The following is a 23,460-nucleotide window of genomic DNA, read 5'->3' on the forward strand; positions in this document are numbered from 1 at the left end:
TTTGTTCAGTGAATCTTTTGTAAATTGCTTTAGGGGCAGCTGTGGCCTACTGGTTAGCACTCTGGACTTGTAACCGGAGGGTTGCCGGTTTGAGCCCCGACCAGTGGGCCACGGCTGAAGTGCCCTTGAGCAAGGCACCTAACCCCTCACTGTGTTCTCTGTGTGCTGTTTGTGTTTCACTAATTCACCGACTGGGTTAAATGCAGAGACCAAATTTCCCTCACAGGATCAAAAAAGTATATATGCTTATATACTTATACTATACAATTAACGTCGGGCCCTTGTCAGCAGCCTTCGGCTTGCCTCTTGCCACTATTCACTCCTTCGTCTTCATTAACATTCCCTGTATAATTCTCAATATTTTTGGCCTCAATGTGTCCAGTTACATAGTCTGTCTGTTCTTTGTCTTGGATTTTGTTAAATACATTTCTAAATATCACCTGCTTGCTGCAGCTTCGGTCTGGACGTCCTTTTAAAACCGCATCTTTTTCTCTCTCTCGAGCATTTAATCTGCTGCCGGCTTGTCTCTCCACATCATCCAAAATGCTTGATAGCATTGTATTGTCCACATTTTTAGCTAAATTTTCATGTACCACATCAGCATTTTTGTTCAGTGAATCTTTTGTAAATTGCTTTACAATTATTACGCATTACGAGGCGTGAAGCTGCGTGAAGCTTTAGTACCACTTTCAGCCACTGTGCGTCGCTCTGCCACTGTACATTGCTCTGCCTGCCGCCCCTTCTGAAAAAGCAGGAGACTTGCCGAGAGTAATCCCAGCCTACGAATTCAATAACAAAATAAATCATGCATAATTAAACATTACCTCGATTTAGGGTACTTGGGTATGGCTTAAGGCTTGACTACACGGTGGTAAATTAAATCGAAATTTGCTGTCTACATTATTGTCAGTGTTGGGGTAACGAACTCACATAAAATCAAAACAGTGGTGTGATAATTGAGCCAGTAGAGAAATAACTGTTCAGAATTAATCTGTAGGCTTGGGTAGGCTTCTGCAGAAAACAATGTTGTTGCAATGTTGTTATTCAATAGAGGCTTAGACAACTATGACCCACGTTTTGGTTTCGTAAATTAATTTGCCCTACTTCTTGACTGCAATGTAGTCAATTGACTGCTTGACATGTCATTTTTATTTTTCTGTACAATAAACAAATACATCTGCTTTATGCCGCAGAATTACATTAATATTTGGCTGACTTCTGCAGACGCGCAAAAAAACACTGCCAGGCCATCCTTAAAAATATTTCGTTTGCCGTAACCCGAACGGCCCTGTCAATTTAGAACCGACCCAAATATTTATTTATTTTTTACTCTAAACAACCAATACAAATAAAATACTATTTATTTTAGTAGACCTAAGTATTGTGAATATAAATTGCCTACAAACGTAGGCTCTTTTAAATAAAACCCTGTGTCGTCATCTCTACACCATTGGTTTACGCATGTCACACTATGGCCTATACGCTTCGTTTCATTCACACAAACATCTCGACTCAACGCTTATTACTTGGCACGAAGCTCTGGAAGAACTGTGCCCAGATCTTTTCCCATTCTTTCTCCCCTCTAGTCTAACGGTGACCGTGTTGAAGAATTGAAATTGTTTGTGGTCTATTCAGCATTTCTCAAAATATGGGCTTAACCCAGATTCGAACTCTTGGACAGGGGACTGTAACTGCTGAGTAACGGCGGTTGTCATCAGCCGGCCTTAACGCACTGCGCCACAGAATTGACGGCGTGGGTGAATAGGGATAAATAACAATAGAGTACACAACTGTTTCACCAGCACATTTAAATGACTTGACTAAAACCGTGCATAACTGGAGGTACACCTGTTATCTGAGCAGTCTGTATGTCCTCATTTTGCGAATGCGAGGGACGATATGAGTCTGTTGCATAGATGTCCGAAAGCCACGATAATGTTTAAAACCACTGGCTCGTAATCACAATAATTTAACACACCACAGTTGGATACTTCATCATGTTCCCATGCCTACATTTTGGTGAGTAGCATAGAGATTGTTAAAACAATAAAGTATGGCTCTCCGTTTGGGACATCGAAAACTTATATTTTTAATAGGGTAGACTACCGTCGGAGATGCTGACTTGCAAAGGCCTCGGGATAACACGTTATATCCACTATCATCAGTCAATGCCTCCTTGATCAAAGTTGGGAATGAAAGAAAAAGTTTGAGAACCACTGGCTTAACAAGTTATCTGCAGTCCAGAACACACAGCATATTGCAACAGAAAGTTGCCTTGATAATCAACTACTATTTGTTCCAACAGCATTCAAACAAAGCCTTTATACAAGTGAAAAAAAAAATGATTCCATAAGAAGTAAAATAAAATACTGTTACTGTAGTAACTGTATCCCAAGCTTCAGCTCCCCACGTCTGTGACAGGCAGACGTGACAATAAATTCTCAGCTTGTTTATACCCCACACTGAACGCGTAAGACCGCTAGGCCCATCACTGTGGGGTGCGGTAGACTAGCCTACTCTCTGGGATTTAAGTCAAGCAATATAACCATACAAATGTTTCAAAATTAGTCATTTCGGCTTTGTCTGAACTGGCCATTGTAGGCTACATAAACAATAAACAAGTAGGCCTATTCCCTATCCAATGATATCGGCAAATGTTTGTTTTCCAAAGTAAGAATTTCACTTCACCATGCACCTTCGACAATGAATAGCTCATTACACTTATGTTACTGTTGAACGTAGGCCCAACTGGTATCATTACAAACATTATTCTGTGTCCTAAAAACTGGCATTTTATGGCATTGTGTCATGTAAGGTCGTTGCAAAATCTAGAGAAATGTGTGAGGTGGTCAGCGGGGGACAATTGAGACACACATTGGACTGTGTTATTACTTGAACATTCCACACTATCCACAGCTGTGGTATCGGGGGCAGGAGGATTACTGTTAGCACAGGCTTTATATAAAATTCTTCAACAGAAGGCCTGCCTCAAATGCAGGCTTGCCCAAAATAAAGGCCTGTGGTTTGCACAGCCTACAGTAAGTAGGTTAAATAACAGACCCGCCACAATGTGCGGTATGATGATTTTTTACGAGCAAGATGTTTTTGGTGCCCTGCATGTTCTTAAATAACAATGATCAGCCTAATATTCGACCATTATTTTGTGTAAATGGGCTATGCATTGGGTTAGACACCAGGGGTCATATTCACTTTTATCTTACCACTAGGAGTAGGCTACTCCTAAATAGCAATACAAGATTTTAGCTATAGGAGTTTCTCTTATTAAGTTATTCACAAAGCCTTTCAGACCTACTCTTAGTCAGGGGCGTCACTAGACCTTATTCACTGGGGCACGTGCCTTAGTAAAAGTCTCCAGTGCCCCAGTAAAATTCTAACGCTGCTCTCCCTGGAAACGACATTCATGAGTGAGCACATCTCCGTGCCTGCTTTAGTCATGACTCGAGCCTGTCACTTACCAGCCAATAAAAAGGAAGTAGAAAGGCAAGGAAATAGAAAGGGCCCATAATAGCCAATTAGGAAATAGCACCTCTGTAGCTGGGTAAGATTGAACGCAACAACCAATGAAAATTGTTCAGAAGATTCTTCCGAGTATTTCGTCCGCTGGAGTTCGTCATATCACTTTGAGCACAGAGTAAGTCGTCCCCTGTTTTAATGTTTCAACAAATTCACAACTTGTTTGACAGAAAAAATGACAAGTTGATCGCTGTTAGAGAATGTTGCCCACATAATTAGCATCTGTTTTTCAATGCTTAGCGTCGTAGCCTAAAATTAGCAACAGTTTACCAGCTTGTGCTCTCTCCCTCACACACACACTCACACCATGTGTAGGCTGCATGCACACATGTGGACAATTAATAATGATTTATAGTATACTGGAGAGAGAGTTCTGCTGTCCTACTGTAAAACTAAACATAGCCTTCTGATAAACTATTCAGAGATGGACATCAGACAATTCTTCCTGAACAGAGGCAGAGGGAAAGGAACAGTGAGGAGAGATGAGGAGGACGAGGGAGGTATGATAATTGCCCACATTACAGTGGGCAGTGCTTCGACTTGGCCAGCTTCACTCGCGGTCCGCGCGTGGGATCACACGGCATCACGCGACTTTAATTTGTATTTTTCTAGTGAGACGCTGCAACAACCCAAACAACCGGTAGATGGCTCTAGTGAGCAGGGTGTCTCGTAAAAAGAAATGGAGCCTGGAAAACCCTACACAGACTTCACTACAGACTTTAGCAGACTGGTTTAGAAATAATTTAATAGCCAGAAATATGCCTACCCTGCCCTAATAAAGAAATATTTGGTTAACTGCGAGTGAATCACGTTTGCAGCCGTAGAAAAAACGCAGGACAAATTAAAACGCAGGACAAATTAAACATTCTGGTTTTCTCTGAGTGCAACGATGATAGACAGACATCATTTGGACAAAATATAGAGCATATTAACCTCCGTTGCTCAGCCAAATGCCTTCCTGTTACATCCTGTTACCACAGAGTTACAAGCGATAAACGATTTTTGATGGTCACAAGTTTACTTCATTAGCGGTTTATTTTATTTTTTTTGATTATTAAAGAGTGTTTTTCATTTAAAGGTTTGACTTCGTGCTTATTCAGTAGAGCATTTACAGTAGTGCTCTCCCCAATCCCAGACGTTCACATTGCATGTTTGTTTGTGGGCAGTTCCAGCGTTATGGATGTGACAATTGGACTCATATTGGTAAACAAAATGCCTTAGAGTGGGGGCAAAATTAGTATCAGTGAATTAATTTGCATAACTTTTAATGTAACCTCTGTCCTCTGAATACTGAGAAATCCTCAAATTTCATATAATCAATTTCATCCTAAGAATACAAGTCATTTTATCAGCGTTATGGATGTGGCATGAAATGGACACACTTTTGTGAGAGATTACAGGTTTTCTACAAACTCTGTGAATTTTGAAGGAAACTGCCGAAACTATGATATACTGTATGTAGCATGGAGGAGACTTGAATGAACACAAAAAGTGTGTTTTTGAAACTATGAGTCATTTTCGTAATGCATTATGTAGGAAAAACTGGCGTTATGGATGTGACGGTTTCATCGCTATGGATGTGACGCGGTCTGAACCAGTCCTCGACAAACTACATAAAACACATAATTAAGTAGTGAATTTTGATATGAAACAATTGAAATAGTAATCATGAAAAACTAGCGATGAAATTATTGCTTCCTCAGTGCCCACTAAGAGACACAGGAAGAATCAGGACAACAAGTAATTTAAAATATAAAAATATATAAAAAAATATTTTTTCTATTACCGTCATCAATTTTGGTCAGTGATTCCCGGGTTACTGAAACACCAGGGAACATGAAACTTAGTGGCCACTCCCTTAAATAACTAGCCCTACCTGAACCGTTGCACCCAAGATGACAAAATATTTATGGTATGTTAGTCTCAAGAGCCCGCATCAACCTAACCCATACCCACTCATTTGTGATTTGCACACATAAAGTACATGCACACACACACACACTCTCACACACACACACACACACACACACGCACACACACAGTCGCACACATACTGTACAGACAGGCAAGCACACACACACACATAAACACATACAGACAGGCAAGCACACACACACACACACACACACACACACACGAATGCAGACACATAAACACACACACACAGGCATGCATACGCATGTGCGCATGCAAACACACACACACACACACACACACACACACACATAAACACACAAACGCAGGCACGCATACGCACATGCACACACACAGACACACACACACACACACTTATAAACAAAAGCAAACTCACATATGCACACACTCATTTACATGCACATGAGTTGCAGGAGTAGGAAATGGAGACAAATTGACAAGCGTGATTTATTTTTGCGAAGAGAATATGCAGGACTGAGAGGCGATCATATTTTGTAACCGCTTATGCGGTACATCTAGTTTATTGCTGCCGTTACTTATGTTACTCTGTGGGTATTAGCTACAGAGGACCTGACACTTCAAATGCTGGCATATAAATGCGTCACATTTAAAATTAAACTGTGTTAAGCAGACGTGAACGGCAGGCTGAACAGATCTGCAACAGAAGGAGGTTGCTATGTTAACTCCAGCTGCAAAGTCAGCCATCTTCACCAGCTAACACGATAATCCAGTTACTGTACAACAACAGTATGACAGTTACAGGAAGATAATCGTTCAGATTTTCGTTATGAGGCAACTTGAAAATAGGCTATGGCTAGGCTAATCACTGGAGGTATTTTAATATTATGTTTGTTTTGCTAATGGTTAGGCAAGGCCTCCCTGTGGTTTTGATCAACCTAATAATCGTTGAAATGTCAATTGTAAACACTAAGGTGAAATGCGTTGAAACTGACATGCCACCAGAACAGACGTTTTATCGGCTTTGAGGTAAAATAAAGTCTCCAGTCTTGTAAATTCACATTATGTAACATCCATAACGTCACATCCATAACGCACCATTAAAGGTTTTAAAAGTAAGAAAGGGGCACAATTTGGTCATCACACTTTACATTGATATAAATCAGCTTTGCACAGACACTATGGACATTGTCGCATCAACACTGTATGTGTAGCATAAACTTTTCCTATAAAACGTTATGGATGTGACATGGCCATGGAACTTGCTGACTTAAAAACAAAAGCCTTACAAATGTAAGGAGTTGTGCTCTTAAAGGCAAGCTGAGCATAGACATTGCTCTACCATTCCCTTGTCAATCTGGAATTTGTCAAATGACACAATTTGACAAATTCCAGATTGACAAGGGAATGAAGCTGGAAGACAGCGACAATTGGCAGGGGAGGGTCATGTCTTTTTTAACAATTCTGTCGGAGGGTCATTGAACAATTTCTAGCAGGCAAGGGAGGGTCATGCAACTTTTGACTGAAGCACTCAAAATTCCTCCGGTGGCCCTTTCAATAAATAACGAACAGTCCCTAGATTGCTGCTGGGCTATACAGTATGTCTTGGTTCATGTCTGTTAACAACTCATTGCCGTCAAACGCCTAGACTATCTCGCGGTTGCATCCATAACAAACAAACATGCAATTTGAACGTCTGGGATTGGGAAGAGCACTAAATGCTCTACTGAATAAGCACGAAGTCAAACCTTTAAATGAAAAACACTCTTTAATAATCAAAAAAATAAACTGCTAATAAAGTAAACTTGTGACCATCAAAAATCGTTTATCGCCTGTAACTCAGTGATAACAGGACGTAACAGGAAGGCATTTGGCTGAGCAACGGAGGTTAATATGCTCTATATTTTGTCCAAATGATGTCTGTCTATCATCGTTGCACCTCGGAGGAAACCAGAATGTTTAATTTGTCCCACGTTTCTTTCTCACGGCTGCAAACGGGATTCACTTTCGCAGTTAACCAAATATTTCTTTATTAGGGCAGGGCAGACATATTTCTGGCTATTAAATTATTTCTAAACCAGTCTGCTAAAGTCTGTAGTGAAGTCTGTGTAGGGTTTTCCAGGCTCCATTTCTTTTTCCGAGACACCCTGCTCACTTGAGCCATCTACCGGTTGTTTGGTTTGTTGCAGCCGCCTCACTGGAAAAATACAAATTAAAGTCGCTGGATACCGGCGTGATCCCACGCCGCGGACCGCGAGTGAAGCTGGCCAAGTCGAAGCACTGCCCACTGTAGGCCTATCGGCATAAAGGCCTATCGCCTGGCTAGCCTCAGCTTTGGTCACGTCCTTTTAAAACCGTCTTTTTCTCTATCGTGAGCATTTAATCTGCTGCCAGCTTGTGACTCCACATCTCCCAAAATGCTTGATAGCATTGCATTCTCCACATTTTTAGCTACATTTTCATGTACCATATCAGCATTTTTGTTCAGTGAATCTTTTGTAAATTGTACAATTAAAGTCGGGCCTATAGGCCTATCCTTGGCTTGCTTCGGTCACGTCCTTTCTGCATCTTTTTCTCACACATTTCTGACACATCATCAATTTTGATGCACTTCTCCTAGATGAATCATCTGATATATGTCAAAGTTGGCACTGCCTTCCACACTTCCCACTTTTGAACACTGCCTTTCATTTCTGCTAATAGTTCACCTTAAATACCACATACTCTAGGCCTATCAAAGTAACTTACAGTTGAAAAGAGATCCCAGTTTAATGTCTTCATACAGTCATGTATAAAAGACCCAAAGTGAGCACTGTAAGTGGACTACTTTAATATAAATTAATTATTTACGTTTATATTATACCCAAGCTTTTGAATCCATATAAGTGATTGATCTCTATAACCATGATCACTGTGTATGATAATCTGTTTAGTAGGCTCATTTCCACCCATACAAATAACAAATAAAAGTGGATTCCACTGTACTTTCAAATAGACACTGATTTAGCAGTTCTGTTAACATCAGCTTAAAATATACAGTATGAAAATAATCTTTTCATCACACAGTTAACTGTATGAGGAAATCTAAATATAAACACCTCCCTTCAGGATATTTGTGGTTAACATTTAGGAAGGAGGTGGCTGTGCAGAATTGAGGGGGAAAAAACAAGGATTTAATGAGATTTGCCCTTGTTGAAGGGGTTTAACATACAGATGCCATGCTGTCCGTCCATTCACCATGGCCAATCTGGAGTCTCTTAACGCTCTCAACGTCCTCCAACACTCGTACCAGCTCACCCACACCAAATGTGTTCACCTGCAGTGAATCAGGAAAAACAGAGTTAAGAAAATGCATATTTGTTTTTTTTTTATTTCACTTTATGTGAGTTCTGTAGTTTGTGATGTGTAAGCATGTGATGTGTTAACAGTGGCGACCCCAGAAAATTTAAACAAGGGTGGCCAGATGAGGCCATTGCAAATCTTGGGGTGGCACACTAAAACTGGGGTGGTGGTGGTGGTGGGGGTAATTTTATAGTAGGCTACCCACTGTACAGTTAAGAACAAAATTATTAATACCCCTGGCAATTATTGATTTAATGTTAATTTTCTCTTCACCAATATGTTTGTTCTGACTGAAAATGGCACTGCCACATGCTAAAAGGTTGTTAGACAATGTGGTAGAACATGGAATCAAGAAAGAATCGTTTTTATCTTTTTTGATATTTTTATGAAAAATGGTGTCCAAAGTTATTCTACGGAAGCGTATTGCTGCCACACTAAAAAAAATAAAAGGCTCAGTATCACGTAATTACGTGAAAAGTTTCTTGTTATAACAATATCTTTTTCACGTTTTAACAAGATATTTATCACGTTATTACATGAAATGATCACGTTATTTCAAGATAATTAAATTTTCACGTTATAACATGAAAATATCATGTTATTTCAATATATGATATTTTCACGTTTTTACAAGATATTTATCATGTTATTACATGAAATTATCATGTTATTTCAAGATAATGAAAACTAAATGAAACGAGAGGCAAGAATAGGCTATGCTGATTTACACGACTCAATCAAATTCTATTTTAAGCTCGGTTTAAGACATGGGGTGTGTTCGAAACGGGTAAAGTTGCTGCCGTTTAAGATATCTAACTGGGGAGCAAGGCAGTAAGTGCGGTTCGAAACCGAAAAAAAAAAATTCTACTGCCTTTTACGATATCTTAGAATTCCCAAATAACGGTCATTTTTGAAGGCAGCATCGATGCACACTTCATGCTCCCTCCTACCCACAATCCCTTGCGGCAACGTCTGAAACAGCTGAGAAAGGTAAACAAACATGGCGGATGACATCGGTAATGGCTGCTGAATCTGTTTAAAATGTCATTTGTGTGACCTTATTTTGCTTAGATTTGTAGATTACAGATTAGAAATAAACAATTTACTATCTGATTATGCCATTGTTGTAACCATTAATAGCGTCTGGTCTGATATATCTGCCGGCCGTGAAACTAATTTATACCGTTAGCCTGCTAGCTTATGTAAGCTAATTTAGTTTAACGTCAGGCCTTTGCTAACGTCATACCGTAGTGTTAACCAAAGATTCTAGAGTGCTACGCTCATTTTTAAAAGATACATTTAATCCAAAGTCATGTCTAGTGAGACAGCTCTCTATGTAGGGAGGGAGGCAGTAGGCAGCTGTCTCCCGTTTCGAACACACCCATGGTGAGATTCTCGTTATTGAATACGGTGGATGATATTGTTATATAGCCTATGCGAACACCCAAGCATTGTCCAGAATATTCTGCACAATCGGGAGAGTTGGGAGGATTCCCGGTGGGGCCGGGCTGATTACTGTAGTGTGATCTCAAAAAGTGCATGCTATTGCTGTTTGAATATTTTCTTTGCTGTGCTCTCCAGCAGCCTGCACTGTACGACTGCAGCGCTTTACTTCTCACTCCCTGCGTCCCTTCCCCACAGCCCTGGAAATTACTGTGATGACCTGACATGCCGACTACTGAGCCAGAGCGCTCTATTCATTCACCCACATTGCGTGAAGATTCGCATATTTATCAAAGCCCTTTCTCCCTCTTGCGTCAAGTTAGCAAAAGTTTTATTTTTTGTGTTGATAAGAAGATGAAGCTCTTACTGTTAACAAAAATGGATTTATAGAGTTTTGGAAAAGATCTCTTCATATGCTAGGCTATATCGTTTTCAAGATAGTCTAGGCTACCCATATCTGGGAAAGTATGATGTGATCATGCTTGCATATATCTTATGTCAGCCTTTATATTAAGGAAAAATACTTTGTGTATGCATCCATGTCACCTGAAGCATGCTAGTAGAAATATCTATTCAAAAGCACAGTTGATCTGTGCATGGCATGACCAACTTTTGATTATTTGATTTGGAAAGCAAGTTCATTATTTTGGTCTGCTATTAGAATATATTAGAATTTCAGCCCAAAGTTGGATAACATGTAGAAATCTGCTGCAGTTTCAAAACTGGATTGCTCAGGGTCGGCTTACTGTACAGAGGAATGCTTCATATCCAGTAAGGTCTGCTGTTTAAGTTTGCTGTGTGTTGACTAAAGTGTTTGTGAGATATACCACGAGGGGTGTGGAGATGGGCGAAGCGCTGTGTGCAGATGGAAATATGATTTTGTTATTTATTTTTTTTATTATTATTATTGATTGAATGGACATTATTGGTTATTATTGCTTTTTCCCTCATTTGCATTGTTTATTCTATTAGGCTATTGATTGAATTGATATTGTTGTTTATTATTGCTATTCTCCTCTGTTCCCTGTTAAATTTTAAATATTATGTTGTTTTTGTATTTGTGTGTCGCTTTGGACAAAGGCATCTGCCTTATATCCAGCGTTAATTTTCTCGCGAACCGTTTATCACAACACCTAGCCGCTAATATCATGGGAAAGCTCAGGTTCCGGTCTTACGTGTGATATCTGTGTGATTCATATGTGATAAGTACTCTGTGAACAATTCAACAGATAAATATAGTCGCATGCGGCAATGACGGGCCAGAGCACCTGTGGTCCGCAACCTGTGACATTTCAGAATCCAACAATGCACTCACATGTGGTGCATTTGTGAAATGCACATGTCTGATGTGTGTGCTATTTGTTTTATACATTGGAAGCACTTACTCACTTTGTGTTGGGTGTGACATTTAACTCCAATGGTAGTCAATAGGTGGCGCTACACCACACAAATGTAGGGTACCATGATACGCTTCCAAGTAATTTGTTTATGTACAGTGGGCATTACTTTCAAATGGCCACTTCAGTCGCGCATTACGTGGCGTGAAGCTACGTGAAACTTTAGTACCACTTTTAGCCACTGTGCGTCGCTCTGCCACTGTACATTGCTCTGTCAGTAGCCTGCCCTTCTGAAAAAGCAGGAGGCTACCTTTAAACATAATTGTTGCCGAAAGGAATCGCAGCCTACGAATTCAATAACAAAATAAATCATGCATAATTAAACATTACCTCGATTTAGGTTACTTGGGTATGGCTTAAGGCTTGGCTGCACAGTGGTAACGAAAATCGAAATCTGCTTTTGATAGCCTACAGGTGCCGCTCCACAAAACGAAAAAATATCTAAATTTGCTTTCTACGTTATTGTCAGTGTTGGGCGCGGTGTTGCCTACACAACTTTGTTCAAAATTGATGCATTCAAGTTAACTTTGCAAAGTTAGTGTTAAAGTCTACTGATCACAACGTTGTCAATCGCAAACGCTAATTTATTCTAGAGAAATAACTGTTCAGAATTAATCTGTAGCCTTGGGTAGGCTTCTGCAGAAAACAATGTTGTTGGTGATTTAATACTATCTGGCGACGTTTTTAACAGGCTACGCAATAGAGGCTTAGACAACTATGACCCACGTTTTAGTTTCGTAATTTAATTTGCCCTACTTCTTGACTGCAATGTAGTCAATTGACTGCTTGACATGTCATTTTTATTTTTCTGTACAATAAACAAATACATCTGCTTTATGCCGCAGAATTACATTCATATTTGGCTGACTTCTGCAGACACACAAAAAAACACTGCCACTTCCTCCCCATATTCCACTGATCACACATCAGACATCAGGGGTGCATTTCCCAAAAGCGAACTACGCTTAACCCAGATTCGAACTCTTGGACAGGGGACTGATGACTGCTGCGTAACTGCGGCTGTCATCAGCTGGCCTTAACGCACTGCGCCACAGAATTGACGGCGTGGGTGAATAGGGGATTAATAACAATAGAGTACACAACTGTTTCACCAGCACATTTAAATGACTTGACTAAAACCGTGCATAACTGGAGGTACACCTGTTATCTGAGCAGTCTGTATGTCCTCATTTTGCGAATGCGAGGACGATACGAGTCTGTTGCATTTTGTTAGATGTCCGAGTCACGCATAATGTTTGAAAACCACTGGCTCCACCAATTTAACACACGACAGTAGGATACTTCATCATGTTCCCATGCCTACATTTTGGTGAGTAGCATAGAGATAGTTAAAATCCTATCCAATGATATCGGCAAATGTTTGTTTTCCAAAGTAAGAATTTCACTTCACCATGCACCTTCGACAATGAATAGCTCATTACACTTATGTTACTGTTGAACGTAGGCCTAACTGGTATCATTACAAACATTATTCTGTGTCCTAAAAACTGGCATTTTATGGCATTGTGTCATGTAAGGTCGTTGCAAAATCTAGAGAAATGTGTGAGGTGGTCAGCGGGGGACAATTGAGACACACATTGGATTGTGTTATTACTTGAACATTCCACACTATCCACAGCTGTGGTATCGGGGGCAGGAGGATTACTGTTAGCGCAGGCTTTATATAAAATTCTTCAACAGAAGGCCTGCCTCGAATGCAGGCTTGCCCAAAATAAAGGCCTGTGGTTTGCGCAGCCTACAGTAAGTAGGTTAAATAACAGACCCGCCACAATGTGCGGTATGATGATTTTTTACGAGCAAGATGTTTTTGGTGCCCTACGCGCACTGCATGTTCTTAAATAACAATGATCATCAGTAGCCTAATATTCGACCATTATTTTGTGTAAATGGGCTATGCATTGGGTTAGACACCAGGGGCCATATTCACAAAGCCTTTTATCTTACCACTAGGAGTAGGCTACTCCTAAATAGCAATAAAAGATTTTAGCTAGGAGTTTCTCTTATTATGTTATTCACAAAGCCTTTCAGACCTACTCTTAGTAAGGAAAAATGACAACTCCTGAACAGATTCTGGAGCTGAGCGCTCTAGAATCTTTGACTAAGAGTGAGTGAGTCTTCGATGCTATGGATGACGTTATTACTCATGCACGAGCTTGACTGAAGTGACCACCTTGATTGGCTGATGATTGTGTAACGCGGGAATGATTCCAAACACCTCCCTTACGATGAGTGGTAGGTGACAGGTGACAGAATGCGTGCGCTACACAAGGACGGAAGATGATGAATAACTGAATAAAAAGGCCTAGCCTAAGTGAATCAAGAGTAAGGCAAAACAAATAGCTTAGTAGCCTAATGAAACATACGGATTGATGTAGTATCTTTGTAACATTATTAAATGAATCTGTTACTATGCCTATGCCTACGTTTGCAAAAGAGATCATTTTAATTTGATTCACAATAATGTTACATTGAATTTACATGTTGACAATGAGTAGCCTAGTTTTGGTTGTTGTTGGTGGCGTTATTGCATGTTAGTTATGCCTACAATGCAAAATTGCTTCCTCAGGATTGGAAGCTCCTGTAGCCGCATAGGATTTCAAAACATGGCGAAATGCCACAAAACCGGTTTGTGAATAGGTCTGTGAGTTAGGAGTCCTCTCGACTTCTTTTAAACTGTCACAGAGTTGTGATTTGCACTCATTGTTTCAAAATTAGTAATTTCGGCTTTGTCGGAACTGAAGAGCTGTGGACGGCACGGCAGGGCATGCCCAATCAAAATAAATGAACGCAACGCAACACAACACAGACCCCGCTTCTCTCGCGTCAGTCACTGAAATGAACGCAACACAGAACCCGCTTCTCTCGCGGCAGTCACTGACAGTAGCCTAGAATAAATGCATGGGGAAAAACACTTCCCCATGACAAAGACATCGTAAAACACTAAAATATTTTGTCACTAGCAACATACAGCGGGGAAAATAAGTATTGAACACGTCAATATTTTTTTCAGTAAGTATACTTCCAGTGAGGCTATTCACATGAAATTTTCACCAGACATTAAATCCACACATATATAAAAATCCAAACATTAATGTCTAAAAGTAGAGTTATGACTAAAAAAGTGGAATGGCACAGGGAAAAAGTATTGAACACGCTAAGAAAAACATAAAGTACATAAAGGCAAGGAATGGCCAAGAACAAACTGGAATCTATAAGTAGTTAGAGAAATAATCTCTCCTATCTGTGTAAATTGATATAATCTGGGTTAGTACATACTGGTGGGCTATAAAAAGGTTTTTGTTACCAAGGTGTCACACAAGAAACATTTCATGATGGGTAAAAGCAAAGAGCTCTCCCAAGACCTTTGCAACCTTATTGTTGCAAAACATATCAATGGAACTGGTTACAGATGCACATCAAAACTTCAGAAGCATCCAGCAAGCAGTATTGGAGCCATTATCTGCAAGTGGAAGGAACATTACTGCATCATCAACTGGCCATGCACAGAATCTCTTTGCAGATTTCTGACCAGGAAGTCAGAAGGATAGTCAGAAGAGTAGCCCAAGAGCCAAGGACCACTCAGAGAAAGCTCCATAAAGACTTGGTACAATTGTTACAGAGAAAATCATAGGTAATGTACTCCACCGCCATGGCCTCTATGCCCCTTCATGCCGCATGACTCTATTGCTGAAGAAAAACATGTCAAAGCTCGTTGAAAGTTTGCTACACAACATTTGGACAATCCTATGAAATACTGAGAGAATGTATGCTGGTCAGGCGAGAGCAAAATTGAACTTTTTCGGATGTCATACTACACACCATATTTGGAGAAGAAATGGCACTGTGCATCACCCTAAAAATACCCTACCACCAGTGAGGTTTGGTGGTGGTGGCATTATGGTGTGGGCTGTTTATCATCTTATGGTACTGGCAGACTTCATACAGTTGAAGGAATGATGAATGGAGTCATTTTGTTCTGGGAGAATCTTGCCATCCACCAGGACAATGAGGATGAGACATGGCTAGACCTTCCAGCAGGACAATGATCCAAACCATTCAGCAAAGAAAACTCTCAATTGGTTTCAGAGAAAGGAAATCAAGGCCCTGACTTCAATCCAATTGAACAGTTTTGGAAGTTGACTAAAGATCAGGATTCACAAGAAAAACCCCTGGAATATATTTAATATTAAAGGACTATCAGTTTAAAAGAATGGGCCAAAATCACACCAGAACACTGTAACTGATTAGTTTCATCATACAGGAAATGCCTTGAAGCTGTCATTACAAATAAAGGATTTTCCCCAAAGTATTTAAGAAATTTCAGCAGCCGTGTTCAATATTGTTTTCCTGTGTCATTCCACTTTATTACACATAACTCTACCTATGGACTTTAATGTTTGGATTTTTTTATATGGGTGGATTATCTGAGTTAATACTAATGTCTGGTGAAAAATTCATGCAAATAGCCTCATTGGAAGTATTCTTACTGAAAAAAATGTTGAAGTGTTCAATACTTATTTTCCCCGCTGTACATCTGTCCTTTGTCGAAAGCAGTTGCATGTATAGCTCTGAACAAAACCGTTCAAGAGTTATTTAAGGGGGACGAATGAAACATCCTACAGCTTAAATTATGTAAACTTCCCACGACTTCAACATATCATGAATGGTACTTCAAGTATGTGTTATTTTATATAGATTGCTGCTGGGCTAATATGTCTTGGTTCATGTCTGTTAACAATTCATTGCCGTCCTCGCGGTTGCATCCATCCGCCTTTCTATGAAATGAAAAAGACGTAGGCTACCTGCAAGCTGGCCTATGATTTCATTGCTGAGTTTGCGGCAAAAAGCAAGAAGATGTTTTTTTTCTGAGTCAGGATATGGCAAGTCAATGTCATTTATTGTTTAGAATGTTTAATTTGTCCTGCGTTTCTTCTACGGCTGCAAACGGGATTCACTCGCCAAACAATTTTTTTCACTAACCAAATATTTCTTTACTAGGGCAGGGCAGGCATATTTCTGGCTATTAAATTATTTCTAAACCAGTCTGTTAAAGTCTGTAGTGAAGTCTATGTAGGGTTTTCCAGGCTCCATTTCTTTTTACGAGAGACCCTGCTCACTTGAGACATCTGCCGGTTGTTTGGTTTGTTGCAGCGTCGTTGCAGCGTCACTGGAAAAATACAAATTAAAATTGCGTGATACCGTGTGATCCCGCACGCGGACTGCGAGGGAAGCTGGCCAAGTCGAAGCACTGCCCACTGTACATACATTTTGTGATATGCAGTGCAATGCAGATAACAGTTGACATGCACCTAAACTGAATTAATCTAATGAATCTGATATCAATATCGAAAATAAATTTAAAAAATCCTATTGCCAGTTGGTGGCGCTATACCACACACATTAATTAGGCACACTTTCTGTTTGGTCAGCTGGTGGTGCTAGACTAGGTTTGCAGTTTGAGCATGTGGATCATCAGATTTATATTAACTAATATTTTGTTATATCTTTACACTTACACCTCCCCCTCCCCTATTTTGAGTATCAGAGTTTACTAAAAGAAAGGTTTTGAACAACTCACTTGGTTTTTCTGCTTGCCGCCATCTTGCCAGTCAAGGAGTGAGTTGTCCAAAACCTTTTTAGTAAACTATGTGTACACAAACAATGTTCTCAATGCTCGAGTTAATGTGTAGAGACACTGATGATACTTCGATCAAAGTTTCATGTTGTGTCAAGCCTTCTTAGTGTTTTAAAAATAGTGATTTTGACGCGATCATGTATCAAAATAGTAGTGCCCCTAAGATTCCCATTCAAAAGGCCATTTGACCCGAAAACGACAACACGGACATGCTTAAAAGTGGCGCTTCAGACGTAATTATGCTTTTAAACGAAGTTTGACTCGGGTACATTCACAAAAACACCATAGGATGCATTTTGCCGAAAGTTACGCTTGAATGTTCAATTTCTAGGGATTCCTGTGAATATTTCAACCCTAACTTGTTAGGACAAAAACCGAATGTCACTTAATAACAGAAGCGTTATGTCATAAACGTTTATGACTTGTTTATGACATGTTCATGACAGCGTCATGTCACTCTTATGTCGATACTGTCAAGTAAAGTGTAACCAAAAAGTTGCTGTTTTTCTTCCTCGTTCAGACGCTTGCTGTAGGCTACGTGAGAACAGGAAAGTTTCCGTTTTATTTGGTCTAATAACTTCGTGTTTTGGCTTTTGACCTCTTTAAGAAGTCATCATAAATAGGCTACTAACAACTTATTCTGAAGAAATTTTCTAATTTAGCCAAGAGATTTAGCAGAAGAAACAGCCACCTAAACAGTTGTTGCTGACCAGATTCCTCGCTCAAATTGCACCTGATTGATCCGATTCAATTTGTTTTGGAGTTGGCAGTCTATTTAAAAACAAAAACATGATTGAACATTATAGGCTACCTCACAAGTTATAGGCTACTAATTCACGAGTTTTACCGCCTGCGCGAATGGAGCATTTAGAAGCTGCACTGTGTAGTTCTGATCTTTTCGGATTAAACAATAGAGATTCTGAATGTTGGCAGCTGGTTCAGTTGAAATGACGGGTAGGACTATATCTTCATCAGCATCTGAACACGTCCCATCTGATTGCTCGTTTTCTTTGCTGTTGCTGTCACCAGGCTTGGAATTTCACCATTTTAGGGTGTAGAATTCTGGGGTATTCTTACTGTATTCTGATGTGTTCATATGTTACTTCTGTGTGTAGTATACAACAGGGAGAGGTCCATATTATTGTACATAACTGTGCCTTAGGCCTGTGTACCAGCAGGAAGGTCATACAGGCCGATGTTTAGGAACATCCGAGGAACATCAGTGATAACATGGGCCGAGGGAGACAGCATGTCAGCCTATCCGGGCTAGTATCTCCATCTGGCCAGGGCCGGGTTTTGTACACTGGTTGGCACCTGCCACGTTGGCATGATTGACGTTTGTATGTTTTAGTATAACAGGCTTTGTCTTAGGTTTTGACAGGGAGACGGATCGAGGAAGCAACCCAAGGAGCATCTTCTGTCGGAAGGCTCAGCAGCCGCTTCTAATAACAACCATAAACTGTTAGACTCTGCACAGTTTTACTGTTTGAGACTTAGCCTGTGTTCTGTTATTCATTGTTGTACCATCTACAATAAATCATCATCTAATCGCCGATCCTGATCCCGCCGTCAAGCTTTATTGACCATCTTCAATACAGACATTAGAACTAAAACACAACGCAACAACCAGAGAATCCAACAAGGGGCAAGGCAACTTTGCCTTCAGTTGGGCATATTTGGTGGGGGGCACAAAGGCCACATGTCAGGGCACCAAGGCCAAAGTTAACTATACAGTAGTAGGCTATAAAAATGATAAAAATTGTATTTAGCCTATTCACAGCAGTAGACCTGCATCACTGTATGAAACATTACAAAAACATGAAACATGACATATTACATAGAACTGTAAATTATCTGATCATCTAATATTTACAGATATCTAGGCTATATTTGACATTTATTTTATATTTGGCCTGTTATGAAATCATGTATTGAACAATTTAAGCACAGCTCAGCTTTAAGAATCTCAAATAGCCTAGATGCATGCTTAGCATTTTGTGATCATTAAGGCTACTTTCACAAACTCTTAGTCAGCTGTCCTCTGATTTTAATATTTACCGATATCTAGGCGTTTTTTGTAACATTTATTTTGTTTTTGGTCCGTTATGAAATCATGTAGAACAATTTTAACACATTGTAAAACTTAAAGCCCAAATTTGGAGACATCCATGCATGTCGAAATTTGCTGCAAATTCAAAACTGGATTACTCTGGAACGGCTAACTGTAAAGGGGACTGCTTTACACCTTTGTGTTCAGTAAGGTCTGCTGTTTATTCTGATATATGGTTTGTCATGTGTTGAACGAAGGGTTCGTGAAGTATTCCACCGAGATGAATGGGTAGGGAGATGGGCGCAGAACTTAGAATTTATGATTAAATTGAATTATATTATTTACTTTTCTTGCGAACCGTTTACCACAGCAATTAGCGGCTAACATCGTTTAAAAGCTGAGAAAAGCTCTTTCATGTGATGTGACTTGTGTCTGTGTGATGAGTAGGCTACTTCGCGAGTAGTTCAACTGAGAAGAATGTGTGAATTTGGACATACTTTCTTTGGTGCGCTGTCACTTTCTCCACTGCGTAAAAGACTAGATTAATGTGCGCTGTGAATGCTAAGATTATTTTGATAGGCCATAGGCTAAATAAAAATCGCTTTGTTAGCTTTATTAGTCGGACACAAAGCAGAATATTGAAAGAAGGGGGCACCAAGGCCACCGTGGCCTGTAAACCTCTGATTTTCAAAAGGGGAATCACGGCCAACGCAAGGGGCAACGGCCGTCATGAAATTCCTACCCTGGCTGTCGCTGTCAATCTCTGTTGTCCATTCTCCAAAGAAATCCGTAGCCAAAGATCATTTACACTTCACAAACTTTGAAGCTGATTTTCTCAAAACTTGTTTTTTTTTGCTGAGATGAGGATAGCTTTCACATTTTGGCCAATATCTCTGGGTTGGATAAACAAAATTGAACAAATGACCTCTTGTTTTTAAACCCTTAACCCTAAAGTCTGCGGATTATGAATATCCAATAAACCCATTTTTTTGTTTTCAGGACACTGGACTCATTTTGTCGTGGCACGCCCCATATCTATTAACCTGAGAAATGTCAGACCATTCATTCAATGCACTGTGACTTTATGACACATTCATTCATTCATTATTCATTATTTCGCTATTTCAACATTACAACATATCAAAAATCCCCTCACAATTTAACATCAGCAACATCTTGGCATCATGTTTGCCAAATTTCACATGAATCTGACAAAGTGTAGGATAGGAGGAGTATGTTAAAATTGATCATGTGACATCAGTGTAATTGCCATTCCAGTTGGTGGCGCTATGCCAAATATGCATTATGGGCATGTGGAAAAGGAGCGCTCTCCTTTTCACCTGTCTACTGTTTTGGGAACAAGCTGTTAATTTTAACTGTGATTGGGTTAATGGTATAGACCCCCACCCTCCCATGCCCTATAATGGTTTAGCCCAAGATTTAATTGGGTAATTGCCTAGCCTATTTAAAGGCAGGCTTATTTCACACAGGAGAGAGACTAGACAATAGACTGGAAACACAGGAGAACCAGGGAGACACGCGAAAGAGCTTGAGGTCCAGAAATCAGGTAAGTCATACAGTTTGTTTGTTTGTTTAATATTAAGTTAACCTTGCTTGTTGTGAGGCAAGGTTTGAGTGTGAGGTCCAAAGTTACAAGGTCGCCTTGTTTGGACAGGGAGCCTCAAAGAGTAGGTTCCGGGTGCCTAGTTTAATGGCATGGTACATGTTTGTTGACTGAAGAACCCTGTATTTCATGTTTTGGACCCCAATTGTGGTCCTGGATCTGCCCGTTTGCTTATGGACAAAATAAATTATATTTTTGTATGGAACTGCTGTCTCCTGCCTTCCCTCAACACCACCTAATCCAGTGGCGCACCTCCCTAAACGTGGGGTGGTCGCCTCGGTCCCTCACAGGCATATGAATATCATCAGTACCATGGTATTCAATAACCTGTGACATTTAAAACATTTCAAGCAATGCATGGTGAATTTATGACACATTTATTGTTTATGTGGCAGGGTATTAAAATTCATAGTTTCGCCAATTTGTCAAATTACATCATATCAAAAAAAGCTTCACAATTTAAAATCAACAACATCTTGGCATCATATGTACCAACTTTGACATGAATCAGATCAATCGTCTAGGAAAAGTCCGTAAAAATTGATAATGTCCACAACGCACTATGAACCCTATTATCGTGGTCAAAAACACACGGCCACTAGCCAAAAGCTTATTAATTATAATATATATATTAATTTAGTAGGATGTCCAGTCCACGTTGGGAGTGTTTTCGTTATCAAACATCGGGCGGATGGTGCAACAAAGCGTTCCTAGATTTCTTAAATCAGTCACCAATGAGAATGTCATTCCCTTTAAACTGCAGCCTGCCACACACTTTAATCCGGCCCGCCAAGCATTAGTTTATCATACATCCGGCCAGCCACACACTTTAATCCAGCCTGCCGAGCATTTAATTAGGTTATCATAGGCCGCTCGCTATTTTGTTCCAGCGATAGACAACGTTGTGGTTAACTTTAGGCTACTGCAAACTGCTTTAAACTCTTATTAGAGAACGTTTACAATGTCAACAGCTTGTTACATCGATGTAACATACTATGTATACATAGTATCTCCATTGCAGCAGATCTAACTACGTTACTCCATTTAATTGAGAATGCATTTGACAGTATGAAACCGTTATTCCAATAAACCATGCTTTACTAAAACCTAGCAGAGTATAGCCTACACGCATTTGCATGTGTCTATTAGTTGAACTCATTGGCAAAGTGAAACAAACTTTAACGTGGTGAAAGCAACACTTACCACAATAATGTTCGAATGACTGAATAAAAAACAAAACATTTATCCATAACTGGTATGATATAGAACATTATCGGAATATAGAATCAACATGAACAATTTCACCAATACTACAGATAGGAATGTAGCTCAGTAAGTAGCCACTCTTTGACGCAGGAGACCGGGGTTCGATGCCTGCTTGCTGCAGCAATTTTGAAGGTGCATTTCTCACAGCTTAACTGAGTTAGATAGATAGATACAGTAGATATATAGAGATAGAAGGTTGGGCTTGTGGAACTATAGGCTACATGGTCCTCGCTTTAGATTGGGGGGCTGCAAAATGTACTACAAATAGGTAAGAAAGGTCTTATAAGCGTATTAGTTATCCATTTCTTTGTCTTATACACCATTAACAAGCATTAACACGCTGCTTATTAACACTTACATGTTAACAGTTAGTTAATGTTATTAAAGGACAACAACAGTTAACTAACTATTAGTAATGAATTGTTAAAACAAAGGATCTCACCTTGGTAAGAGCCCCAGGGTGATATGTCCAGCGAATATTATTGGTATACTGCACACGGACATCACCCCTTTCTGTGATCCTGTGGATGGTTCCGATTCTGCTAATGTACTGTAAATCCAAACACAGGTATATCTCTTACAGACATATTTAACAACAATAAATAAATAATAAATAAATAAGTTCATAATATAAAAGAAATAATGGATTTTGTTTATGTTTATATTAAATTATATTGTTACTAAATAATCGTGATTAAACACTGAATTTATCTATCTATCTATCTATCTATCTATCTAATTTCTAAAGTTAATCGCAATTAATCTTATTTTATCCCATGATAAATGATATTATTTCTGAACTGAAGAATGAATTCTGAAGTCCATATTAACAATATAAAGCAATTATTACTAGTGTATCTTGATTGGGATTCAATGAAAACCAAGCAAGTTACTTCATTAACTTAACTTTAAGACGTAGGTCTATTTGATTATTTCAAATCAAATTTCAAAAGATGTGCAGCAGACCTGAGGCAACACAATTTATTATTCAGAAATATAGCTGATACAAACTGAAATAAATGCTACAGCAGAAGTGCATGCCATTATCTTTGTGTTCAGTTGAAAATAAGGAACTTTTCATATTGAGAAATATGCACAAGTGTGCAAAATGTAGCCTAGGCCTAAAGCACATTTCAATGAAGTGCATATAACAAACAGAAATAGCCTAGTCCATATTCCCATGTTCAGTTTACGTAACAGTGTGAGTGTAAACAATGTTTATCTTATAGGCTAGATTAAAGCTTAAATTTGAAGT

General features: G+C 39.5%; 1 protein-coding gene across 4 annotated transcripts in view; it reads right to left on the reverse strand.

The window, feature by feature from the left end:
* Positions 1-23,460, reverse strand: part of mib2 (MIB E3 ubiquitin protein ligase 2) — a 252,110-nt gene that overhangs the window by 158,011 nt on the left and 70,639 nt on the right. For 3 of the 4 annotated variants that reach the window (XM_048240469.1, XM_048240468.1, XM_048240471.1), the window contains 2 exons: positions 22,648-22,755; positions 8,639-8,743 (listed from right to left, as the gene is read on the reverse strand). In XM_048240469.1, coding sequence (XP_048096426.1) covers positions 8,639-8,743; positions 22,648-22,755 — 213 coding nt within the window. The remainder of the gene's footprint in view (positions 1-8,638; positions 8,744-22,647; positions 22,756-23,460) is intronic. The other variant, XM_048240470.1, reaches the window with a different exon arrangement.

The sequence above is a fragment of the Alosa alosa genome, chromosome 4 (assembly GCF_017589495.1).
Source record: "Alosa alosa isolate M-15738 ecotype Scorff River chromosome 4, AALO_Geno_1.1, whole genome shotgun sequence".
Taxonomy (NCBI): domain Eukaryota; kingdom Metazoa; phylum Chordata; class Actinopteri; order Clupeiformes; family Clupeidae; genus Alosa; species Alosa alosa.